General features: G+C 42.8%; 5 protein-coding genes across 5 annotated transcripts; 1 reads left to right on the plus strand and 4 right to left on the minus strand.

Moving 5' to 3' along the window:
* Positions 1-487: 487 nt before the first annotated feature.
* On the minus strand, positions 488-2,069 carry F5891DRAFT_984013 (uncharacterized protein; the record flags this gene model as incomplete). The annotated part of the gene is made up of 6 exons (XM_041377390.1): positions 488-706; positions 925-974; positions 1,008-1,120; positions 1,151-1,352; positions 1,712-1,789; positions 2,000-2,069. The coding sequence occupies 6 exons, from the start codon at positions 2,067-2,069 to the stop codon at positions 488-490; spliced, it is 732 nt and encodes a 243-aa protein (XP_041221285.1).
* Positions 2,070-10,702: 8,633 nt separating this feature from the next.
* F5891DRAFT_1193880 (uncharacterized protein) lies at positions 10,703-11,477 on the minus strand (the record flags this gene model as incomplete). Its single annotated transcript, XM_041367841.1, has 2 exons — positions 10,703-11,309; positions 11,368-11,477. The coding sequence occupies 2 exons, from the start codon at positions 11,475-11,477 to the stop codon at positions 10,703-10,705; spliced, it is 717 nt and encodes a 238-aa protein (XP_041221286.1).
* A 296-nt stretch (positions 11,478-11,773) lies between these two features.
* On the minus strand, positions 11,774-12,915 carry F5891DRAFT_984014 (uncharacterized protein; the record flags this gene model as incomplete). The annotated part of the gene is made up of 4 exons (XM_041377391.1): positions 11,774-11,994; positions 12,092-12,316; positions 12,393-12,700; positions 12,773-12,915. The coding sequence occupies 4 exons, from the start codon at positions 12,913-12,915 to the stop codon at positions 11,774-11,776; spliced, it is 897 nt and encodes a 298-aa protein (XP_041221287.1).
* A 1,339-nt stretch (positions 12,916-14,254) lies between these two features.
* On the plus strand, positions 14,255-17,926 carry F5891DRAFT_1130506 (uncharacterized protein; the record flags this gene model as incomplete). Its single annotated transcript, XM_041364541.1, has 15 exons — positions 14,255-14,365; positions 14,427-14,714; positions 14,771-14,872; positions 14,918-15,015; positions 15,056-15,589; positions 15,633-15,696; positions 15,736-15,873; positions 15,910-15,930; positions 16,018-16,214; positions 16,242-16,382; positions 16,691-16,749; positions 17,491-17,524; positions 17,564-17,576; positions 17,755-17,792; positions 17,842-17,926. The coding sequence occupies 15 exons, from the start codon at positions 14,255-14,257 to the stop codon at positions 17,924-17,926; spliced, it is 1,923 nt and encodes a 640-aa protein (XP_041221288.1).
* Positions 17,927-18,509: 583 nt separating this feature from the next.
* F5891DRAFT_1193884 (uncharacterized protein) lies at positions 18,510-20,533 on the minus strand (the record flags this gene model as incomplete). Its single annotated transcript, XM_041367842.1, has 5 exons — positions 18,510-18,675; positions 18,729-19,054; positions 19,805-19,888; positions 19,937-20,341; positions 20,393-20,533. The coding sequence occupies 5 exons, from the start codon at positions 20,531-20,533 to the stop codon at positions 18,510-18,512; spliced, it is 1,122 nt and encodes a 373-aa protein (XP_041221289.1).
* Positions 20,534-21,759: the final 1,226 nt, after the last annotated feature.

Here is a 21,759-nt window from a genome sequence, read left to right on the forward strand (position 1 = left end):
CACCACTCACATTACTCATGTATATGGCCAGAACCTTTTGGTGTGAAGCTATGTGAGTTACAGTGCACTATATAGGTCTACATGACATCTGGTACATCCAGTGCCTGTTGCCAGTGACATGAGCACGAGTGGTCAGCCAACAATACAATTTGTTACTTGAGTTCCTTGCAGCGATGCCTCGGTACAGACGGTCAATGGTGTGTCAATTTCTTATTTTATTTCTGCCTATTCCTTAATGATTTAGCCTCTGTAGCTTCTTTCCTCTCAAACTGACATTCAGAGATCATATGATTCATACCTCTGGCATAAGTCACTTCCCATGGCTGCCTTAGTTCATGCCTCACTCTTTGCCTTTTAGATCTATCTTACCGGCTTAAATGAAGCTGATCGTCCTAGTTAGCTATATATTAACTCTTGTGGCTTAGCAGTTGGACTATCTTAGATTTCATGCACATAACTAGCTTACTCATTTGTACACTGCTCTAACTTATGTATGCTGTCTGCACTTAATTCCCTTGCCGTCAATGTAGAGGGTCAACCCATAGCGAAAACAACACCTCAAACCATAATGGTATATATAGTCCTTCGTGTACCACAGGCCTTTGTGGTCCACCTTCCATCGTCCAATAGTGATTTTAGAAGGGGTGAACAATGGCAAGATATAGCACCTCACTGGCCGGCCATCTCTATCACCTCTTCCTTGAGCCTGAATTATCTTCGTCATTTCTAAGGAGTCTTCTGGTGAATGACAACTCAGATGTGTAGATAAATGTTACCCATGCTGAACACACTTGTGCAAATCATGACCAGATATGTGCCTGAATACCAGTCTATGATTTACTGGGCTCTGGAAGTATAGAATGGCCACCTAGCCTGTGATACTGTAATCAATATATGCACATACTGATTTGCCAAGTTGCTCACCTTGTTTGCAAGACCTTCACCATCTTCCAAGTAAGTCATGAATACCAGACCTCTGTCATCAGAGATTCATCTCTATTACTCACATGCTACAATCTGGATGACTATGTCCTCTGGTGCATTCAATGGAGCTAGAGTTTTCATGATATACTCTAACTCTGGCCGATTAATCAACTCCCTGATCTCGATGGCATTAGTCCTGAGTATTATGATGATATCTGTCTCTCACATGAGCACAGAGAACAGTGTCTTGTTGCCGGGAAGACCATCAATTAGCCTGCTAGTCACCAAGAAGGATGTGCAAGGTCCACAATAAATGCTCCTGAATGCAATATGCATCTTCTGGGATCTCTCCTGTTGTATCTCTGTCTGAAGTGCGCCATATCTGAAGAGCATGTTGTGATGATGCATCTCGCCACACTTATAGCCACCTGCACCAAATAATACCTCCAATGAATCTAATCTCCATAAACCACTGACTGGAACCTCTGGTGAGTGAGGAGTAAATGAGATGCTGATGTCTACCAGCAACTCTCCATGTCTCCTGTTTATCATATATTCCCAGCTAAGATCAGAAAGATTGTGAAGCAGAGCCTCTTCTGGTTCTGAGAAGTGCCTCCTCTGTCGTTTTTTGTGAGAAGCTTGATTTCCTTTCCCTCTAGAATGAAGAATGATGACTTATACATGCTGAGCTCCCCCTCTCCATCATGTATGCAAGCTTCCATATGGTCCTGCACATCTCTAAAGTCATCATTAGAGAGTGATATCATTTTTGGAGGTCTCTATCCACCTTTGTGTCCATCTCTACCTCTTGCCTCATCCAAAGTGTGCTTAAGGTAAGGAGCCCAGTTAACATCAGTGGAGTCCCCTATGGATGGTAGTAGTATTATATTTTAAAAGATATTCAAGACATTTGGCATCAGCATAATTCTATGACTGTTCACTGGGTATTAGTGTATTATTCTCAGGAAGGCAATATAAAGATTGAGCATTGAGAAAGCAGAAGATATGTGCCCAATGGAGGTGTGAGAGATCACAGACATGGGGAATCTTTTGGATAGCTATTCCTTTTGCCCACCAGGAGCATCAGCATCTTCTTCAGACTGCAGAATTGTGATGTTGATGTATGCATGGTTGTGCTTGAACATACCAGGCTTGGTTTAAAAAGACAAAGTGACATAAATCCTCACAGACCCTCTGCATCGGAACACTTTTGTCATCCAAATGATACTGTCAATGTCCAGTGAGGTTTCTATCTCATCTTCTGAAAACTTAATTGCATCTCTTTCAAGGTCAACTTATAATGCAGGACTATCACTATATTGATGGCTGGTGTGGACACAGACAAAGGAATTGTGTTTGAACATATATTCCTTATGAAAAGAAGTATCATATTGCGCTGATTCCATCAGTTCTGAAGCAGATCAACCCCATTGACGTCCATTGCAGAGTTGGAAATATAGCAACCAAGGATATATGCTATCCATTGCTGATAGTCGAAAATGACAGCAAAGAAATGATTGGAATGATAACTATGAATCCAACAGGGACGATTTGGCATTTGCCCTCAGAAGGAACAAAATGGTTCCTTCTAAAGAAATCCACCTCTTCTGTTGTAATTTTGTTGACCCTTGCTATATATAGGTCTGCATATCTCATGCTTTATTTTCCCAGATTATTGTACCAGACATGAGACAAATAAAATTTTGCCACTGTTGTGTCAAGCCACTTCTGAGATCGCCAACTGATGGAGGAACCAAAGAGATAATAGACATATCCACCAATTGACTGACTGTCGTCTTTGTCAGATGCAAAATCTGAATCTGAATAGCCTGTAAGTTCTTGGTCAGATAGACCAAAAGACAGAGAGTACTGAGCCATTCCATGAATGTACTGGAGTAGATGATGAAGCTGGTGGTAATGTTCAGTGCCAGGATTGCTTAAAAGCTTCGACAACGTGGATACCACATATGCGATATCAGGACAATTAACTCGCATAGCAAAGTTGAGTTCGCCAATGGTGCAAGCATATGGGAGGAATGCGAATTGGTGTTTCTCTGCATCGGTAAGGGGAGCTGTACTTTTGGACAATGAAATACCTGGTACTAGAGGTGTTGATGCAGGGCAACAATCTGACATTCCTGTCTTAGTGAGGATTTGTTCTAGGAAGGCCATTTGGTTGATTTGGAGGAGTTGTTTTGGACGGTCTCATGTGATATGCATTCCTAGAAAATGGTGTGCTTCTCCCAGGTCCGTCATTTTAAAACACTTACTCAGTGTGCCCTTGAAATCGTTGAAGAACTGCCTGCAGTTAGAGGTAAGTAACATGTTATTAACATAGATGAGCAACCAGATGGTTTTGTTGCCTTTATGTAGAACATATAAGCTGTAATCTGTGTTGCTATGCACAAAATCAAAACCCTCTTTCCATAGATAATCATAAAGTGTTTTCTTCCACTGGCACACAGCTTGCTTCAAGCCATAGATAGCTTTCAAAAGTTTCCAAACCCAATCTGAGTACACGGGATCCTCAAAACCTGGTGACTGGCGCATGTATATGTCCTCGTCGAGTTCGCCATTGATAAACCCTATATTGACATCCATTTGATTGAGTTTGAGATCAAATTTTGCTACCATTGAGAGAAACACACATGTGATATCGTATTTTGCAACTGGTACAAAGGTTTCAGTATAATCAAGGTCCTCAATCTGTGAAAATCCCTGTGCTACAAGATGTGCCTTATAACGCACAATCTGACCACTTTCATCATATTTGTAGGCATATACCTAGCGTAAACCAACTGCCTTTCGACCGGTAGGAAGGGGGGCAAGAATGCCAGTGCCCTTTTCCTGTAACAATGCTAGCTCTTCAACCATGGCACTTTCCCAATAGGCTGACTCTTTAGTAGATATGCATGCTTGGGATGATGTCTGTGGGGGTTGTTTCTGTCCATCAACAAGTTTCGGAGGGGATACCAGCATAGCAGAATGTTCAATATTGGTTTCTAACAACTCGTCATCCTGATTTTCAGTACCTGTGTGTGTGTCTATTGGTACATAGGTCCATTGTCGATTGACAGGAACAGTAGGTTTGGCTTGGATTGCAACCGAACATGGGAGAGGGAGTGTGGCCTCAATGCACTGACAAGTTGATTGGTGTGGTAGTGGTTCTGAGATCAAGGCGTTCTGTAGTAGGTCTTCGACAGTTGATGTTATATTGGCATCTGTTGCATTGTCATCAGGTTGTGGGAAAGGAAGGAGTGGTTCTCTGGATGATACAGAAGCTGCAAGCATTGGAACTCCCACTGAAACAGTTGGTCTTAGCATTGTTGTTTCAATGGTAATCTCAGGGACCAAAATCTCCGAATTATTCCTTGGGTCTTGTTTTGGTTCCATCACCACAATCGGTGTACTGATAGGTTTCCGTGCTTGAATGTGCTGATTATAGAGCCCTACAAGTGGAGAAATCATTGAGTTAGGCATTCCATAAAAAATACTTTCGTCAAAATGAACATTACGAGACCACATCGTCCTACACACTGCTGGATCCCACAACAAATAGCCAGTGTCCTTCATGTGTCCCAACAGAAAGCACTGTCGTGACACATAATCATATTTGTGTCACGTGGCATCGGGGATGTGTGCAAAAGCCAGGCAACCAAATGGACACAAGTGTGATACATCCGGTGGATATCCATGTAAAAGCTCAAAAGGTGTCTTCTCTTCGATAGCTGATAAAGGAAGGAGATTATTGATATATGCTGAATTCAAGGTAGCATATCCCCAAAAAAATCGAGGATATCCACTCTAATGATGCGCACTCAGGGCATGGGTGACAATAGTTTGATGGCCTCATTCCACAACCCCATTCTGTTCTGCAGTGTATGACATTATGAGTTCGTGCTCAATACCATTATCATGCAGGAAGTAAATGACAGCGCCAGAGATATACTCCCTGCCATTGATTTTCGATCCAAGCAATATATTGTCATAGATGTGAGAGCACATTGCTCTTGTGTTTAATGAGGTAGAATGTCGAGTATTGGGAGAAGTTGTCAGTGAAGGCAACAAAATATGTTTCTCCAGATGCAGTTGCAGTGTCAATGGATCCCCAGATATCCATATGGATGAGCCGGTTAAAAGTGGATTATAGGGAGAGTAGTGCATGAAAAGAGAGTAGTCAGACTCCATATGTGCGGTTGCAGCAGAATCTACATGGAAGGTGAGGGAACTATGACTCGCATTAGAAAGGCTGGCTTTGTGTATGGGTAGGCGAAGGAATGATGGGACAATATTATGTTGCGCTAGAGCAGGAGTTGGCAGATCAGTGATCTGTGAGGTTGACAATGAAATTTTTGCTGATGTGTTTGGGGAATCTGTCTTTGCTAGATGCATGCGGCAATTATGCCAAATATGTCCTATGCATTTGCAGGGCCACATGTAGAACACCATGAAAGTTCCCATTTGTCACCCTTGGTAACATCGAGCTCCTTCGGCTTCAGATGCTCAGCTGGCTTCCCTGGTTTGATAGCTCTGGCCGCCATGACAGTGTGATGCGCATGTGGGTTGTCTGATCCAAAGCTTGCATAGTACTGTTCAGAGTTTTGGACCTGATTAACAACACCTTCAAGTGTCAACTTTCCAGTGTTTGCATCAGCACTATGGAGGATAAGTTGTGAGAGCGGAGCATAGAAGTCTGGTAATGCATGGAGCAACACTTGTACAAGGGTGTACTCGTTGCACTTCCATTCTGTTGATTCAATAGCTTTGAACTGGGACTTAATATCTGTAATTTCCTTGATTGAAAGCATGAGTGAATCACTGTCTGAAGCTTTCAGGTGTTACAGTATGCTACATGAGCCCCCAGCTACCACCCTGCTCTCTGCCACCTTGCACAGCAATAATACAATACACAGGCCTTTAGGCCTCAATGATAGAAGATAGAAGAAGATAAAGCCCGGAAGATGCCGGCTTAGATGAGCGGTCTGAACCACATATGACATAGGTCTAGAAGACCTATTTATGTTATCAAGATAGAAGGCAAGCCTCATGTTGCCTCATGCACTGATAGAAGGACACCTCATGGTCCTATCTTAGATAGAAGCCTGCCTCATGCATGGTATCTCTGACTCGATAGATAAGCAGATTAGAACCCAGTTTCAAGCTGAGCTTAGACATGATAGAGTAGCCTTATATAAGGTTGAAGATTAAAGTAGATGTTCCTTACTTTAATCTTCCTGGGTTTTACCTTGAACTTCTTGTCCTGCTAAAGCTACCTGCTCAACATTTGATCTGTACCTTCAGAAGAACCCTTCTGTCTGTAACTTACTATAATCGCCCATAAACCCTTGGCATCTACCGAGCTATGCAAGCATATGTAATTCCTGCTTGTCTGTAGGAGCCAAAGAACCTCAGCAATTGGTACCACTATCGTGGTTGTCGCTGATTAGATCATCCCAGTCTGCACATGACCTAGCATCATAACTAGGGAATGATATGGGTATACCCATAGGTATCTGTAGTGATACCCCCACCCACACCCACCAAAAACCCACACCCACACTGGTGGGTGTGGGTTTATTCATGAATACCAGAGATGGCTACTCATGCCCACACTCATAGAGGGTATACCCATGGGTATGACATGAACGATTGGTACTACACACTTAGATATCTTAATGAATGTTGTAGTAGTACTAAAGACAAATATACTGCTAGTCTCACCTTGTTAATTGGCGGTCATTTGAGAGAGATAAAGCTAAATAAAACCCCAACACCAGTAAGTCTCTGAAAAATGCAAAAAAAAATAAAAGTTGGCATTATCCTTGTAATACTAGTTGAGACAAGTCTGTTGTGAGTCGTATTTTGTTAATCAGTAGTAATTTGAGCAAAATAAAAATACATACTGATGAGTTTGGCCAAACACAAGTTGTTATTATCATTATGTATCTTGATGAAAATTGTAGTGCTATTTAAGATGAGTCTATGGCTAGTTTATCTTATCAATTAGTTGACATATCAGCAACATAGGGATTGAACACTACTGAACCAAAGTTCAAAGTTGTGTTTCTATAGTCTACATATAACATGATAAATGGAATCAACATAGATAGGAACAGGACATAGAACATGAGCAACGACACGTGATCAATCCAGTGGGGTTGCTGTCTTCCACGTTCAATAACCATAGAGGCAATTACTCACCATTCATTAAAGCCAAAAGGGAGAGGAGCAGTGACACGGCAGTGCTAGTGAACGAAAGTCGAATGGAAACTGGGCACAAATAGCCCACAACAACGAACAAAGGTAGTCATCATCATCATTGAGGATGTACACCCATAGAAGCGAGAAACTACCAACCAAAGTCCAAAAGAAAGAAAAAAGTAAGTAGGAGAAGAAAAAAATACGACAGATAACGGTAGCCACCATCATCGATGATGAATGCCCATAGAGACGAGGAACCACCAACCAAAGTCCAAAAGAAGAAAAAGTAAGTATGAGATGATCAAAAAAAGGACAACAGAAAAAGGTAGCCACCATCATTGATGATGAACGCCCATAGAGACAAGGAACCACCAACCAAAGGCCAAAAGAAAAAGTAAGTAAGAGCAGATCAAAAAAAGGACGATGTATAACGGTAGCCACCATCATCAATGATGAACGCCCATAGAGATGAGGAACCACCAACCATCAAATCCATGGGAAAGGGAGAAGACACAATGACGAAGGAGAAGGTGGCCACCATTATGGACGGTGAACGCCGATAGAGGCGAAAAACCACGAGTGAAGGTGATGGTAAGAAAGAAAGAGAAAAATTTGCGAAGGGCAAATATATAAACTTCTCATCACATAACGTTCTCATGCCACCGGAAATTATAACCAGACTCCTAACATGGCAATTACTTACCTAGACATGTCCATGTTCATCGTGTACTCGACGTGCCAATGCGCATTGCACAATCGTCCATATGGTAGTTACTGATTGAGTGTGGACATTTTCTAATTATCATTGTTGTATATCACATACAGAGAATTGTCTAAGATTAACTTGGCGCATAGAAATGCAGCAATAATACAGTACTTCAATTGTTGCCAGAATTACCTTGGAATACATTTTAAGGGCTGACTAATTAAATGTTCATGCCACTGCGCTAATCATAGCACAATTTTGAAGTAGAACCACAATCGTTTGTCAGTGACTGCATACAGTGTGTCCACATTCACAACACAATAATTATATTTTGTCTACCATTCCCTGCAAATATAGTGTAAGGGATGAAGAATGGAAGCTGTTGCCACAACTGGAGAAGCAGCATGTAATTTTTGTTCTTGAGCCCTTGCGCTGTATACAGAGGGAATAGTGACAAACGTGGAAGTAATATATTGACTGTGCATGCTTTTAACAGAGCCCCTTACCAGAGATTTTGGTTCCACTTTACAGTTGTGCCACACCCAGCAGCATGAATGTCCCATTCGTCAGCTCTTCCACTGTATTAAGAGGCAAATAAAACATTATTTTGCACAAATTACTTGCATAAACCGTGTATTTACTGAATAATTGAAATTATATGCTGCTACACTGGTTGTGAGGCCATGGTAAGATCAAATACAATAGCTTGTTAGTATTTTATACCAAGCGTCAAAACATTCTTATGTGCTAGTTGTGGCACAACTGTAAAGTGGAACCGAAATCTCTAGTAAGGGGCTCGATTACAAGTGTGCACAGTCAATATATTACTTCCATGTTTGTCACTATTCCCTCTGTGTACAGCGCGAGGGCTCAAGAACGAAAATTACATGCTGCTTCTCCAGTTGTGGCAACACCTCCCATTCTCCAGCCCTTACACTATATTTGCAGGGAATGGTAGACACAATATAAGTATTGTGTTGTCAGTGTGGACACGCTGTATGCAGTGACTGATGAACAATTGTGGTTCTACTTCAGGTTGGTGCTACAATCAGCGCAGCGGCATGAAAATTCAATTAGTTAGCCCTTAAAATGTATTCCAAGGTCATTCTGGCAACAATTAAAGTACTGTATTATCAGTGTCCCCAGTATAAAATATATTAAAATTTGAAAGTGCAATATGAGGAGGAGATACATGATATATAAGCAATGGGAATTGTACCGTGCACAAAGAATAAAAACCCTACAAGTCCAGATTATGTTTGAAGGATCGAAGTAGCTCCATATGATCAACTTCGATACCTAAGTGCAGCTGATTACCTATATAAAGGATATCTCCAGCACATTTGCGCTTCGTAATTCCAATGAATTAATATACAACATGAACTATATTGAGGCATGGTGCATGCACGAATAATGGTAAAGTGCCCGCCAGTTGAGAATGATGGTACCGGCATATACACCTCATTTACAATGCCAGGAGGCAGTAATACCTTTTTAAACATCAGAAGTGAAATATACAGAATTATACAATACTCACAACATATTCCACGGACGAGGTGTTAGCACTTTCACATCGCAATTCTTATTAATCTATGATTTATACCTAGCATAGTTTGCAAGTATGACCAAGAGATCCTGTAAACCAATGGGATTTTAGCTCCATCCCTCAATGAAACAATCACCCAGAACTTAATGCCGGCCTCCATTCTTACCCAAGTCAGGGTTCCCTCAGTGTCGTTATGAGGGTGAGTAAAAAATACAGCGTGATGAAGCAAAGCCCATCCATTGGTGGTGAAGGTGTCTTGATGGATGTGTGAGCGGATTGCCACATAGTTTTTTTTCTGATTCCACGCTTGCACACGTCCATGATCCGGATTTCTGTGAGATTGAGCCATGAGATTTGTAATATCAATACAATAATTATGTGAATCCCTTGGTGCTTCCGGTGTGCTGATTTGAGCAAGGAGTACATCGAGAATACATTGAATTTTTGTTAGATCAAACATTGACTTCATAATTGAGTGTATAATTCCATGAATTATCGGATTGACATGGTCATGGCATATCTTCTCTCCATCTATCATATTCATTAATAACTGTTGCGAGTATTACAATCTTTTTAACACGTACCATGAATTCATAATGGATGCCATGGTTATATTCCAAATTACAAGTCCAAGTACCCATCCGTAATAATCCTTCCAGGCGATTGATGTAGGACACCAGTAATTGATACCCACATATTGAAGGCAATATTGTCCACGATGGTATAGAGAATTTTGGTAGCAGAGAGGTCCTCGTTTCGCATATGGGACACATGTGTGGAACCGGCCTTAGACTGCGGACATGGCTGTATGACTTTAATGAAGGTAATATCAACCTCATCGCAAAGATTAATGGTAGAACTGTTTTATGTCACAGGAATAACGGGCCAGCATGGTATTTAAAGTGTCAAACCATGCAAGGCTGGACGTGATCACAGTCAACAAACACATGTGTTACAAAATGTTACAAAATACATGAAAAGTATCCCATCATTGAGGCAAGTACGTAGAATCAAAATTGAAAATGTGGACGTAAACACCACTACACCTGTGGACCTATTGTCCTAGCCATCCCCATGTGTACCCGTGTGGGCCTTCGCATACCAGCGCATTGATTGATTTCTGGTACCTTCGGAATGTCGAGATAATCGGTGTATGCATTTTTTATCTGGCTTTGTGATAGGCATGGGTGATATTCTAGTGTATTTTATCAGAATAACCCATAGTTCTTTTGTAAACACAACAACTCACAATTATTGGGTATAGCAGCATGTGTCAGGTCCTCTGCTAACTCCCAAATCAACATATCACCTTGCCCAAGCTCACCCTACACTGGGAGTTCAGCAGGCAAGAGCACAATTCTACGATCGCAAATGCTGTTTTCCTCTAGGAATTCCTCGACATCAATGTGACTGTCTTCCACACGAAATGCAATCAGCCTAAGGCGTGCATTGGAAATGAGGTGTGCGACCGCATCTGGATCAGCAAAGTGCGGACTGAGTACAGCACACAGGTGAGTCAAGGGTTGAATGGAGTCCAGCATTTCCCGTGGCAAGCCCAGAAAGTGATTTCTGTTTACTTCGAAATGGCTAAGATGTGTGAATGTATGAGCCACGCTGAGGAAGGGTTCAAACTGCATATTGAGGGTAAGGACTAATGACTTCAGCGGGAGGACATCCAGTATACGCCACAAGGACGATACATCCATAGCAAATTGGTTGTTTCGGAGTGTGAGATGAAGAGATATAAGACCGCTGCAGAGGGAGATAATCTCGATCACAGTTGATGGCTCTATTGAGCCAACTAAGAATAATGCTTTAACAGATTTGTGAGCGAATTCAACTGGCATGAGGCGCCAGTAAAGACATTGTAAAAATCGGTTGGCATCTTCTTGTCCATGTATAATGATATTTTGATAAAGCAATTTTTCCATGCTACCACATGATTTCGTTAGCAGAAATCCATCTGCGCATCATTAGATGAAATGCTTACCAGGGATGTACCACCTGTGAAATTGTCAAATGTATAGCAGCGGCAGATTGTGTGCATGTTGCAAGAGTCATGATTTGGTTCTTAATCTCTGGTGGAATGGAAAAGGACATGATGGGGGCAGTTTAATGATCACGCCACCTCGTTGCGAGTGGATCCATACAATATATTACATAATATGCAGAATCCTAAAAGTTTAAAGTGCCACATCGGACATTGCCCATGAAGAGCACTAGTGTGATACTTGGGGATGAGCTTGCAGTACATTTCCCTATGAGAGAATCCTGGCGGTTAAATATCAGTCGTTCAGCAAATGCAAAATGACATGAATTTTGATTTGAACATTGTCAGGAGGAGATACATGAGATATAATAATTAAGAATGTGACGACAAAAGAGGATTTCAAACACTATAGGTCGAGATTGTCTTTGAATGCTCGTAGTAGTTCCACATGATCAACTAAGATACCTGGGTAAAGCTGATCACCTGTGTACAGCACATCTCCAGCACGCTTGCGCTTTGTGATTCCAAGGAATTGATAAACAATCTGAATGATATCAAAGCATGGAGCCACAGTTTCTGTGTCCTCCACAGACTTCGCGTTGCTTCCAGCTGCCCGATATTGCCTGCCTTGACACGCCATCATGCAAAGACTCAACAATGATCTTTGAGGAAGCACTGAAAGGAGCATCAGACAGAGGGATATATAAAGTTACGCTTTGCTCACCTACTCTCGGTGACAGATATGGAAGCATAATAACCATACGTCTCAAGGTCTCTAACGCGTGATCCATAGCCTGGTTTGTCGCAGATCCTTCAACTTCAGTGTCAATATACCTTGATAGTTCCATCAGGTGCATGCACGAGTAATTGTAAAAGTGCCCGCCAGTGGCAAATGATGGTACTGGTGTATAAACACCATGTACCACGCCAGGAGGAAGTATTCTTTGTCCTATACATCAGCAATATCATTTACAAATAATGAAATATGTACAACATATCCCCTGGACGAAGCGTTAGCACTTCACCATCACAATGTTTGTGAATCCATAACTTGTGCTTCACATAATCTGCAAGTCGAACTGAAAGATCCTGTAGACCAATTTGATTGTTCTCGCCACCCCTTAACGTAAAAATGACCCAAAACTTTATTGCAGCCTCCATTCTTACCCAGGTCAGTGTTCCTTTGGCATCGTGATGAGGATACGTAAGAAATACGGCATGATGTAGCAAGGCCCATCCTTTGGTATTAAAGTTGTCCGGATGGACGTAGGAACAGATTGGAACACAGTTGGTAGTCTGATTCCAGCCGTGCACAAGTCCGTGATCCAGATTCCTGTGAGATTGAGTCAAGAAAAGGTCATTGAAATATGAAATTTATATGAATACATTAGCACTTCAGGCATACTGATTTGAGCGAGGACTGCTGATGCAGAGGATCTCGCATTCGTCCTTGTAGACGGCTTGAAGATATTGCTTATCATCTTCAAGTTCTGCCTGGCCATGCTGTGAAAAAATCTTTCTGAAGCCCTGCAATTCCTCTTCTGCCATCTTGAACTGTCATTCATTTCACCATAGATACTAATGAGGAATGCTTCATATTGTGCAACCTCATCAATTTCCCACGTTGCCAACACCATGCATTGGCGTGCAACCTCGTGACTTGCGAGCTTGGCCTTGTATCCTTTGTACAAGGTTGGAGTCAACATTTGGGAGAGGCTGCTCTCCAATTGTTCTTGAAGCTTTCAGACCATATCAATGAGTTATTGGTGTCTGGAAGTAAATGTATCATACCTTCTGTGTTTCTTCCAATGAAAATTCCGGTTGGAATTTTGAATTCATCACCCGAGCTGCATAACGAAGCTCCAATGGAGCTGGATTGGAGGGGTATGGAAGATACTTCCTTGACAATCGAGAATTTGATGTTTTGTCACTCCTACAGAATAGGCTCTCATCTGCTTGAGAAAGTGCAGGTTTGCTTTGCTGTGAAATGCTCAGATGTGAAGCATCTAACACCATGTTCATTGTGTTTAAAGAGCCTGAGGAGACTAATCTTTGGCTTGAATTACAGAGAGTCATTCCAGATGGACTTGAGGAGTCAGGTGAAGACAGAATTACGGGACTGCTCATTTGAGCAGGGGATGAAGGTGGACTGCTTGACGGAACAGGAGACGAGGGTGGTGAGCTTTCCATCTTATTGTGTGCGAATATGACCTCCAGACTTGTCGGACAATATATCATTGATATACAGTAGCGGAGCTTGAAAAATGACATCAACAGTGGATGAGCTAGTATCTGGTATTGGTGTACAATATTTCTCTGCTATCACTATGGTCCAATGCACTGGATGTTACACGACTTTTCGGCCACAGGCTTGAGTCAACATTTAGCTAAAACCAGGAATCAACGCTGCATGGCTGTGCTTGCTGCATCACGCTCAAATGTCCGCTCTCTAACTCCAACTCCTTCAGATAATCCCATGGAAACTGAGGTAGAAGTTGGTGATCAACATCCTGAGTTTGAAGGTGACTTTTTTGGTGCTTATGAGGAAGATGAAATTCAATGGCCTAACGACACGGGACAGTATGCCAGCAGCAGTGAAAGTAGTGATGGCTCAGATTCTGAGGATGATATACCTGGCCTCAATGATGCTGAATAGGAACCCCTCATGACTGGAAGGGATTTAGAGGACCAACTTGGAGCTGCTGAAGAAGACAGCACAGAGATGAATAGCCAGGATCATGGGTTGCGTCAGCAGATCAAGGAACACGTGCTTCAGGAAGATGGAATCACTATTGTGCAATACCCTGATGCTTGAGCAAGGCAGCCCGTCCCACAAGATGACATCTGCAATGCTAACACTGCGTATGCTACCATTATCAACAACACTATGAATCCCTATGCCCCCTTCAACTCTCAGGTGGACTGGGAAGTTGCACAGTGGGCTAAATTATGCGGTCCAACTTCAACCACATTTTCAAACTTACTCAGTATCAACAGAGTGAGTGACTGTATATTAATCTCACATGAGTTGTAGATAATCTGTCTATTTTCATTGCCAGGCCCATGAAAAGCTTGGTCTTTCCTACAAAAACTCAAGGGAATTGAACAAGATCATCGACAAGCAGCTTCCTGGTCGCCCAAAGTTCAGGTGTGAACAAATTGTTGTTTCAGGCAAGGCCTTCGACATTTTCTATAGGGATGTTATCGAGTGTGTCAAGGCTCTGTATGGCGACCTGGATTTTGCAGATTTTCTGGTCTTCGCACCAGAATGCCACTATGCAGACAAGGAAAAAACTGTCCAATTGTTCCATGATATGCATACTGGTAAATGGTGGTGGGATAACCAGGTAAGTTTGTATTTTGAAGACTTCCGCTCATTGAACGTAACTGACATATTAAATAGAAAAAGCTTGATCAGCGCAAACTGGGTGCTACTATCATTCCAATTATCATTTCGAGTGACAAGACTCAAGTAACGAAGTTCCAAAATAAAACAGCCTACCCAGTCTACCTTACTATCGGCAATATTCCTAAGGAGATTCGCTGAAAGCCCTCTCGTCGTGCCCATATTCTTCTCGCTTATCTTCCTACCACCTGTCTCGAGCACATCACCAACAAGGCTTCACAATGCCGAACCATTGCAAACCTGTATCATGCATGCATGGGCCATATCTTAGCACCACTGGAGGCCCTTATTTTCTTGTTTCATTGGTCACTACCCCGAGCAAGTCTTGGCTACAGGAGTCAAAGCCATGGAATGTCCCAAATGTGACATACCACCAGACAAACTTGGAAGAAATGCCACACCTTTCAAGATGCGCAACCTTAACGTCGTCCTTGATGCATTGGCTGCAATTGACCATGGAGATATCAAATTTGTGCATGCATGCCACAAAAATGGAATTAAACCCATTATACATCTGTTCTGGGAGCCTTTACCCTATACCAACATCTTCCAAGCCATCACACCAGATGTACCCCACCAATTATATCAGGGTCTAATCAAGCATCTCCTTGGTTGGCTGGCCAAGGCATTTGGAGCAGCCGAAATAGATGCCAGATGTCAGAGGCTCCACCCAAATCACCATATTCATCTATTTATGAAAGGCATCACTAGCCTCTCACGAATTAGTGGTACGGAGCATAGTCAGATATGCCATTTTCTACTTGGCATCATCGTCGACATCCGGCTCCCCAACCAACTTGCACTGAGCTGTCAGAGGTTTACTTGACTTCTTGTACCTTGCGGAATATCCTTGCCATAGTTCCGAAACATTGACTCTTCTCGTGGAAGCTCTGGATCTTTTCCATGACAACAAGCAGATCTTTGTCGACCTTGGAATCTGAAATAATTTTGATCTTCCAAAGCTCCATGCAGCCCAGCACTATATGTCGATGATCCAGACTTTTGGCATGACTGACAATTATAATACAGAATATACTGAGCGCCTCCACATTGACTTGGCCAAAGATGTGTATTGCACGACAAACCACAAAGATGAGTTTGTCCAAATGACTCAGTAGCTCGAACACAAAGAGAAGATCGTTCGACATGAGAGGTATGTCATGTGGTGCCTCCACGGCAATCTCATTTGACACCAACCATGTCCACCAAACCTGTCTTTCGCCCATGTTCAAACATTAATGAAGCATCCGAGTGTGAAAAGTGTCCCAATTCAGAAATTAGTCACAGAGTATGGGGCCATGTACTTTTGTGAGGCACTTGTGAGATATGTTGCACAGCTGCATCATCCACATGAAGCCACCACTCATTTCTGCCTCGAAGACCTTGCTGCCACTATTCACCTCCCATTCCGTACACTTCCCGTGTATCACATAGTCAAATGGTGATCTGTTGATGCACAGGGACACAGTGATCTGTGTGTCATGGTGGATAGCGTGCACATCAAGCCTCACCATGTAGCCACCAGTCTAACAGGCACTGATGTCCCAGCACGATTTGATACTGTGCTTATTAATGATGGGACTGGCCATTCTGTAGGTATTGAAGGTCAGTTTGTGATTCTCGAGGATGATAGACAATCACAAATGATATATTTTCAACAGGCTACTGTGTGGGTCACATGAGCAAACCAGCCGGTACCTGTACAATGTTGTACAAGCCTGTACAAGCCTTACAATCACACAAGAAAGTCTCCCCTTTACAGTCCTGTCACAAGGTCTCACAATATATACAAATGTTACAGTCTGTGCCTTTGTACAGAAATACATGTTGTGTAGGTAGGACATGTTGTGTAGGTGGGACATGTTATATAGGTCAGACTTGTTGTATGAGTTTATGCAATTGCTGGACATTATACAGGCTTGTAAAGGATGCAAAAACTGTGCTGATTGTCACAAATTACAAAATGCTGAATGAGAGTATGCTAGATTATAAGATGATGATATTGTCCATATCACTGCCTCCCGTACCACCCTCATCAAAATCAAGGTCACCTGCCCCAATCATAGCCCACTGCTCCAACATCTCCTCGAGCTCCACACAACGGTCAGGATTTTCTAGAAATGTGTCTATAGACCTCTGCAACGAGTTGAAGTCAGCCCTACATTTATCTGCTGAGAGGTCAGGGACTTTGTCGGTGCCGGTCTCAGGAAACCCAGTGAGGACGTTCTTTACCTGTTGATTCATCAATGATTAAATAACACAAATAAAATAAATAACAGGGCGCACCACAGCACTCACAAGAAGTAGCCCATTGATAGGTATTGTATGTTGAAATTCATCTGTGTTCTTGAGGGCCTTCTTGCTATTGCTATAGTAGAATTCGAGGCAGCCATCCCTGAGAGCTTGTGAGACAAAATTCTTCCATTTGCCCTATAAAAGTAATAGTGAGTGGCTGCCTTGGGAGGCGTAAACAAGTAACCATACATTGAATGAATCAGGAATACGAAGATAATCATTGGTCTTGAGTAACTTGGTGGCCTTCACGATGACACATCTCTGTACCTCATCCTTGCGCACTATGGTGCCCTTCGGGAAGATATCGTATGATGCTTTTGTGATGGATATAACAACTTTCTTCAGCTCTGTGCGAAACATAAATAAATCATTGCAGAGCTGACAATAAAGATATAAGTTTAATTCGTACATCCATTAATGAGACACTTACCAGCCACAACATGTGTGTCGTGTACTGTGGGAAATAGCCTAAGAAGCAAGATGAGATTCACAAAGGGGGTCAGGCAATGTGAGGAACCTATTTACTGTTGTCCAACTTGATCTTTTTTCGTGGTACATCCACAATTCAGCATCAAGAACTTCTTGTGCAAGTTGTAGTGCATCTCGATGATCTGGAATGGGATGCATTAGAACAGCCTGTAGGCGCATTTCTAACTTCGCCGCCTGCAAAAATGCTTGCCAGGCAGGTGGGTAAAAGCCGAACTTCACGGGGTCCTCTTGAGCTGTCTTGGCCTGGCGCTTATTTCTGCATGAATCTGGCTCATCACATGTAGCACGACTGGGGGAAGTGCTTCATATAAATGGAGAACACCAATGAGGAGACTGCATGCGGGGGGACGCTGGGATACGTGTGTATGAGGTGACGCTGAACATCGATATGGAGACCTTGAGCATGTAGAATGGCAAGAGTGCACATGGGAGGAAGAAGGGCGCGTAGATGGGACACGCTGAGATGTGTGTCTATGAGGTGACACTGAATGCCGATCTGGATACTTTGAGTGGGTAGAAGTACTGTGGGGTGAGCACTCACATTTAAGAGGTCGCACTAGAGCAGAAGACCCAGTAGATACCACACATTGAGGTGACAGTCAATGAGGAGACTTTGAGTGGCTAGAAGCATGTCTCTGTTCAGTATGTTTTGCCTTCGATAGATAAGTTAAGGAAGGAGCCTTGCACCATTCATTCTTCATTTGATGATGCTCAAGAACATCAAAAGCTTCCTAAGAACATGTGATAAGATTAACCTCAAGACAAAAATTAAAACACTTTCCTCTGTTTTGTCTCTGGCCGCGTTGTCGAGCTCATCATTGAAATCATCATCAATAGCATTTTCCTGAGCATCAGGCTTGTCCCTGAGTGTCAAGCTCGTCATCAAAATCCCCATCAATACCTTGATTGAAATCCCTAAGCATTATGCTAATTGTTGACATCCCATCATACCTCAATCCAGAAAATCATCCACAGCATTGGGCTCACGGTCAAAATCGCGACGATTTAAATATTCCTGAGCTTCACCTTCATACTCGCCATCCAAATCATCTTCATGTTGTCCGAAGTCTGTGGTATTGCCTGTTTTGAGTGTTTGCTCCTGGTCCTGAACCTCATCCCTGCATTGGGCACATGTGATAACAGATGGATGAGATAGTAGCAGAAGACATACCTTTCCTCATTTTCCCCATCAGTTTGGTCCTGGTCCTGGTCATCGTCATTGATATCATGCTCTGGAGCCTGATTTACAGTCTCCTCCTCATGGGTACGCTCATTGGACCGTGGTGCCTTCCGGATGTTCTGACTGCTAGTTGAAGTAGGCTGCCAAAACACAAACCTACCTGAAGACTGAGCTGTACTTGGGGCTGTTCGGAGAGATGCGCCAGAATGTTGGCATTGTGAAGTAGGTTGCTGACGTCCTGAATAGACATTCTTGTTGATACCAATGGAACACTGAGTAGGATTGGTGCTCCCGGTCAGAGACCTTTTAGTAGTAGCCTGTAAGAATATTAGCTTTGGGGAGTTCATATTGGAATGTCAACTATACACATCTTTCTTCGGTTTCCGGAGCTGAGAAAGAGCCATAGGGTTTTCTTCTGCATCGCTAATGTCAAGAGTGGTCACCTTCCGACCTTTCCTTGCTGGGGCCGCTAAGGTTTCTCCAGCTTTTTCTCAACTGGTCTGTGTGTCCACCTTGGCCTCACATAGATCTCTCACTTTGTTGAGTACCCTCGGAGACTTCATATGAGTGCCTGGCTCTCTTCTTCGGAGGCATCGAGTGACAAGGTGGGAAGTGTCGAGACTCAGTTCTAAAACCTGTTGCTACCAATTAGTACCCAGAGTCGTATCACATAAGCTGATGGTTTGACATACTAAACTAGCACAACAGAGTACGTGTACAGGTACAGTATGACTCTGAACAACATAGTAATAATTAGAGGGTACAGCAAGTTGAGTTTTGAGGAGAAGGATATTAGGAAATACGAGAAGGATAAGAGACTTGAGAATTGCAAGAAGGTAAGGAAGCTCTAGAGTCCATAATACAGAGTGCTAGTGCTCAGAAAGAGGACTGTGGGATGACATATGCAAAAAAAAAAAATTCAGATGCTTTCTCATTGCATCCTCCAAGTTGTCTGTTTGTTCTTTTTTTGTCGTGGGGAACGAGACAACAAAGGCTCGGAAAGTGCTGTAGAGGATATCAGAGGATTTGCTGATGGGTGGTTCTTCACCAATAGATCTCATGAATACATCAAGTAGGTTGAGGACTCCAGCATGGGTCATCTCTACTTGATTTTGGGGTGCATTCACATTGTAAACCATGGTGCCCCATTTCTGCACGAGAGGTCAGAATTCCGCAAAGTATTTGGATGTCTTAGTGACCAAGAATCTGCCTTGCATTAAAACCCCCATCTTCGCAAAACAGATTGTACTCAGAGCCAAATGGGTGTCCACATTTCCCAAAGCCTCATAAGCGCTTGCCCATGGCAAAGTTTGCCAGGACCAGGTGGGTGCCAATTGGCCGTGTGGCCCCCCATACTTAGCAATAAATTTGAAGAAAATGTAAAATAAGGACTCTAGGTCATCGCTGGGCTGGTGTTCAATTAGATTTGTATCAAATTTGACATCCTGCAGAGCATTGGCAGCCTGGTCGATGATGTTGTCCACATTGAGATTGTCCACATTGTTTGGATCAGCATCCTGGCCTGGGATGCTGGCACCAACCTCAAGTGGGGCTAGATCCAGCATAGCCAGAAGAATACGAATAGAAATGTAGGGCATGGTCCTCTGCAAAAATGAAATGAACAATGAACAGCTAAAATGTGTACCGAAACTTACTGTACCATGCGAATAGGTGCTAGTTATGCCTTCCGCTAGAATCGAGGCATGATCGAAACCGATGAAGTAACCAATACCGTCATGAACAACAAAATTATTGGGACTGAGGTCCCTATGCAAGACTCGCTTCTCAATTATCATGTGATGAGCTGAAAATAAAAAGTTCATACAAGTATTTTACATGCTCAATAAGACTCACCAACTACAAAGGTATGAAAGGCGGTGAGCAGTTCTCATCTAGAACTGAATTTAGATAATGGCTCCCCACAGGGGGACAAGAGAATGTGACAGTGGAATCTGTTGTGGAACATCAAGTCATCCTGATGGTCCATGTTGTATTGGCTATGAATGCATGCTGTACAGTCAGGCACCTCTTAGTAATACACATCCCAATGGTCTATGAGTTCAACAACATTAGGGATGCCCTTGACCATCTCCAGGATGGTCATTTTGTGCGTTCTCTTCTCCTCTGTCACCCAACAATCTTTTAAAGTGTACTGGTTCCCTGCCTCATCAATGATACGACAACAAACCATTCCACGACAGAAAAGTCCATGGCTCTTCCACAGAACCTCCATAATAGAATATGTTTTGTTGTGGTTGTCCTTCACCCAGCCCTTTGCCTCATGTGCTAAGTTGGGATGAGTTCCTGTGCATGCAGTGTTACACATGTGGATCGTCAGATTGAAACCTAAATGATAAATATTCGATAGAGTGAGTGTACCCAACATCTCTGCAAGTTGCACAGGGCCTGTTTTTTGATGGATGTGGAAAGGATGGGATATAATGAGACCAGAGCGGTCAAAGTAATGTGGCGAAGCTGATTGGCACAAATCAAAAACCCAATGACGAATCAATGCCACAGATGTTCTCTCAGCATTAGGTAGGCTTTGGTCGTAGATCCCCAGAACATTGGTATATCTCACTTTTTAGCAAGATCACTGGAGGTATGCTCAACAAAGGACAGGATGTCTGCCCATGTCTTCCCCATGTTTTTGATGGTGAAGTCAAACAGGGCTATGTCAGGCTTCTGGCAGTTGTATTCGTCTGGTATAGGAGAGGTGGAGAACTCTGCAGACCAGTACCGGGATCCAGCCGAGATGTTGAAAGGGAGGTGGGGTTTCAGTTTGTGATGCAGGTGATACTGGATGGTGTAAAAGAGACATTGAAACTCTTTTTCGGTCATCACGGGCACCTGTCTGTGCCTTTTCTTCGATCTAGAAGGCTGGTACTCTTGGGAACTCCATGTTTCTGTTTCAGATTGGCCATGGATCACTAAGTCAAAAGAGAGCTCTATGCCAAGTGCTGCACCCTTGATCTCTCCATCATTGATATCTGTATCATCATCCTCTGCATCCTCGCACTCT

Source organism: Suillus fuscotomentosus (genome assembly GCF_016647785.1).
Source record: "Suillus fuscotomentosus strain FC203 chromosome Unknown F5891scaffold_63, whole genome shotgun sequence".
NCBI classification, from domain to species: Eukaryota; Fungi; Basidiomycota; class Agaricomycetes; order Boletales; family Suillaceae; genus Suillus; species Suillus fuscotomentosus.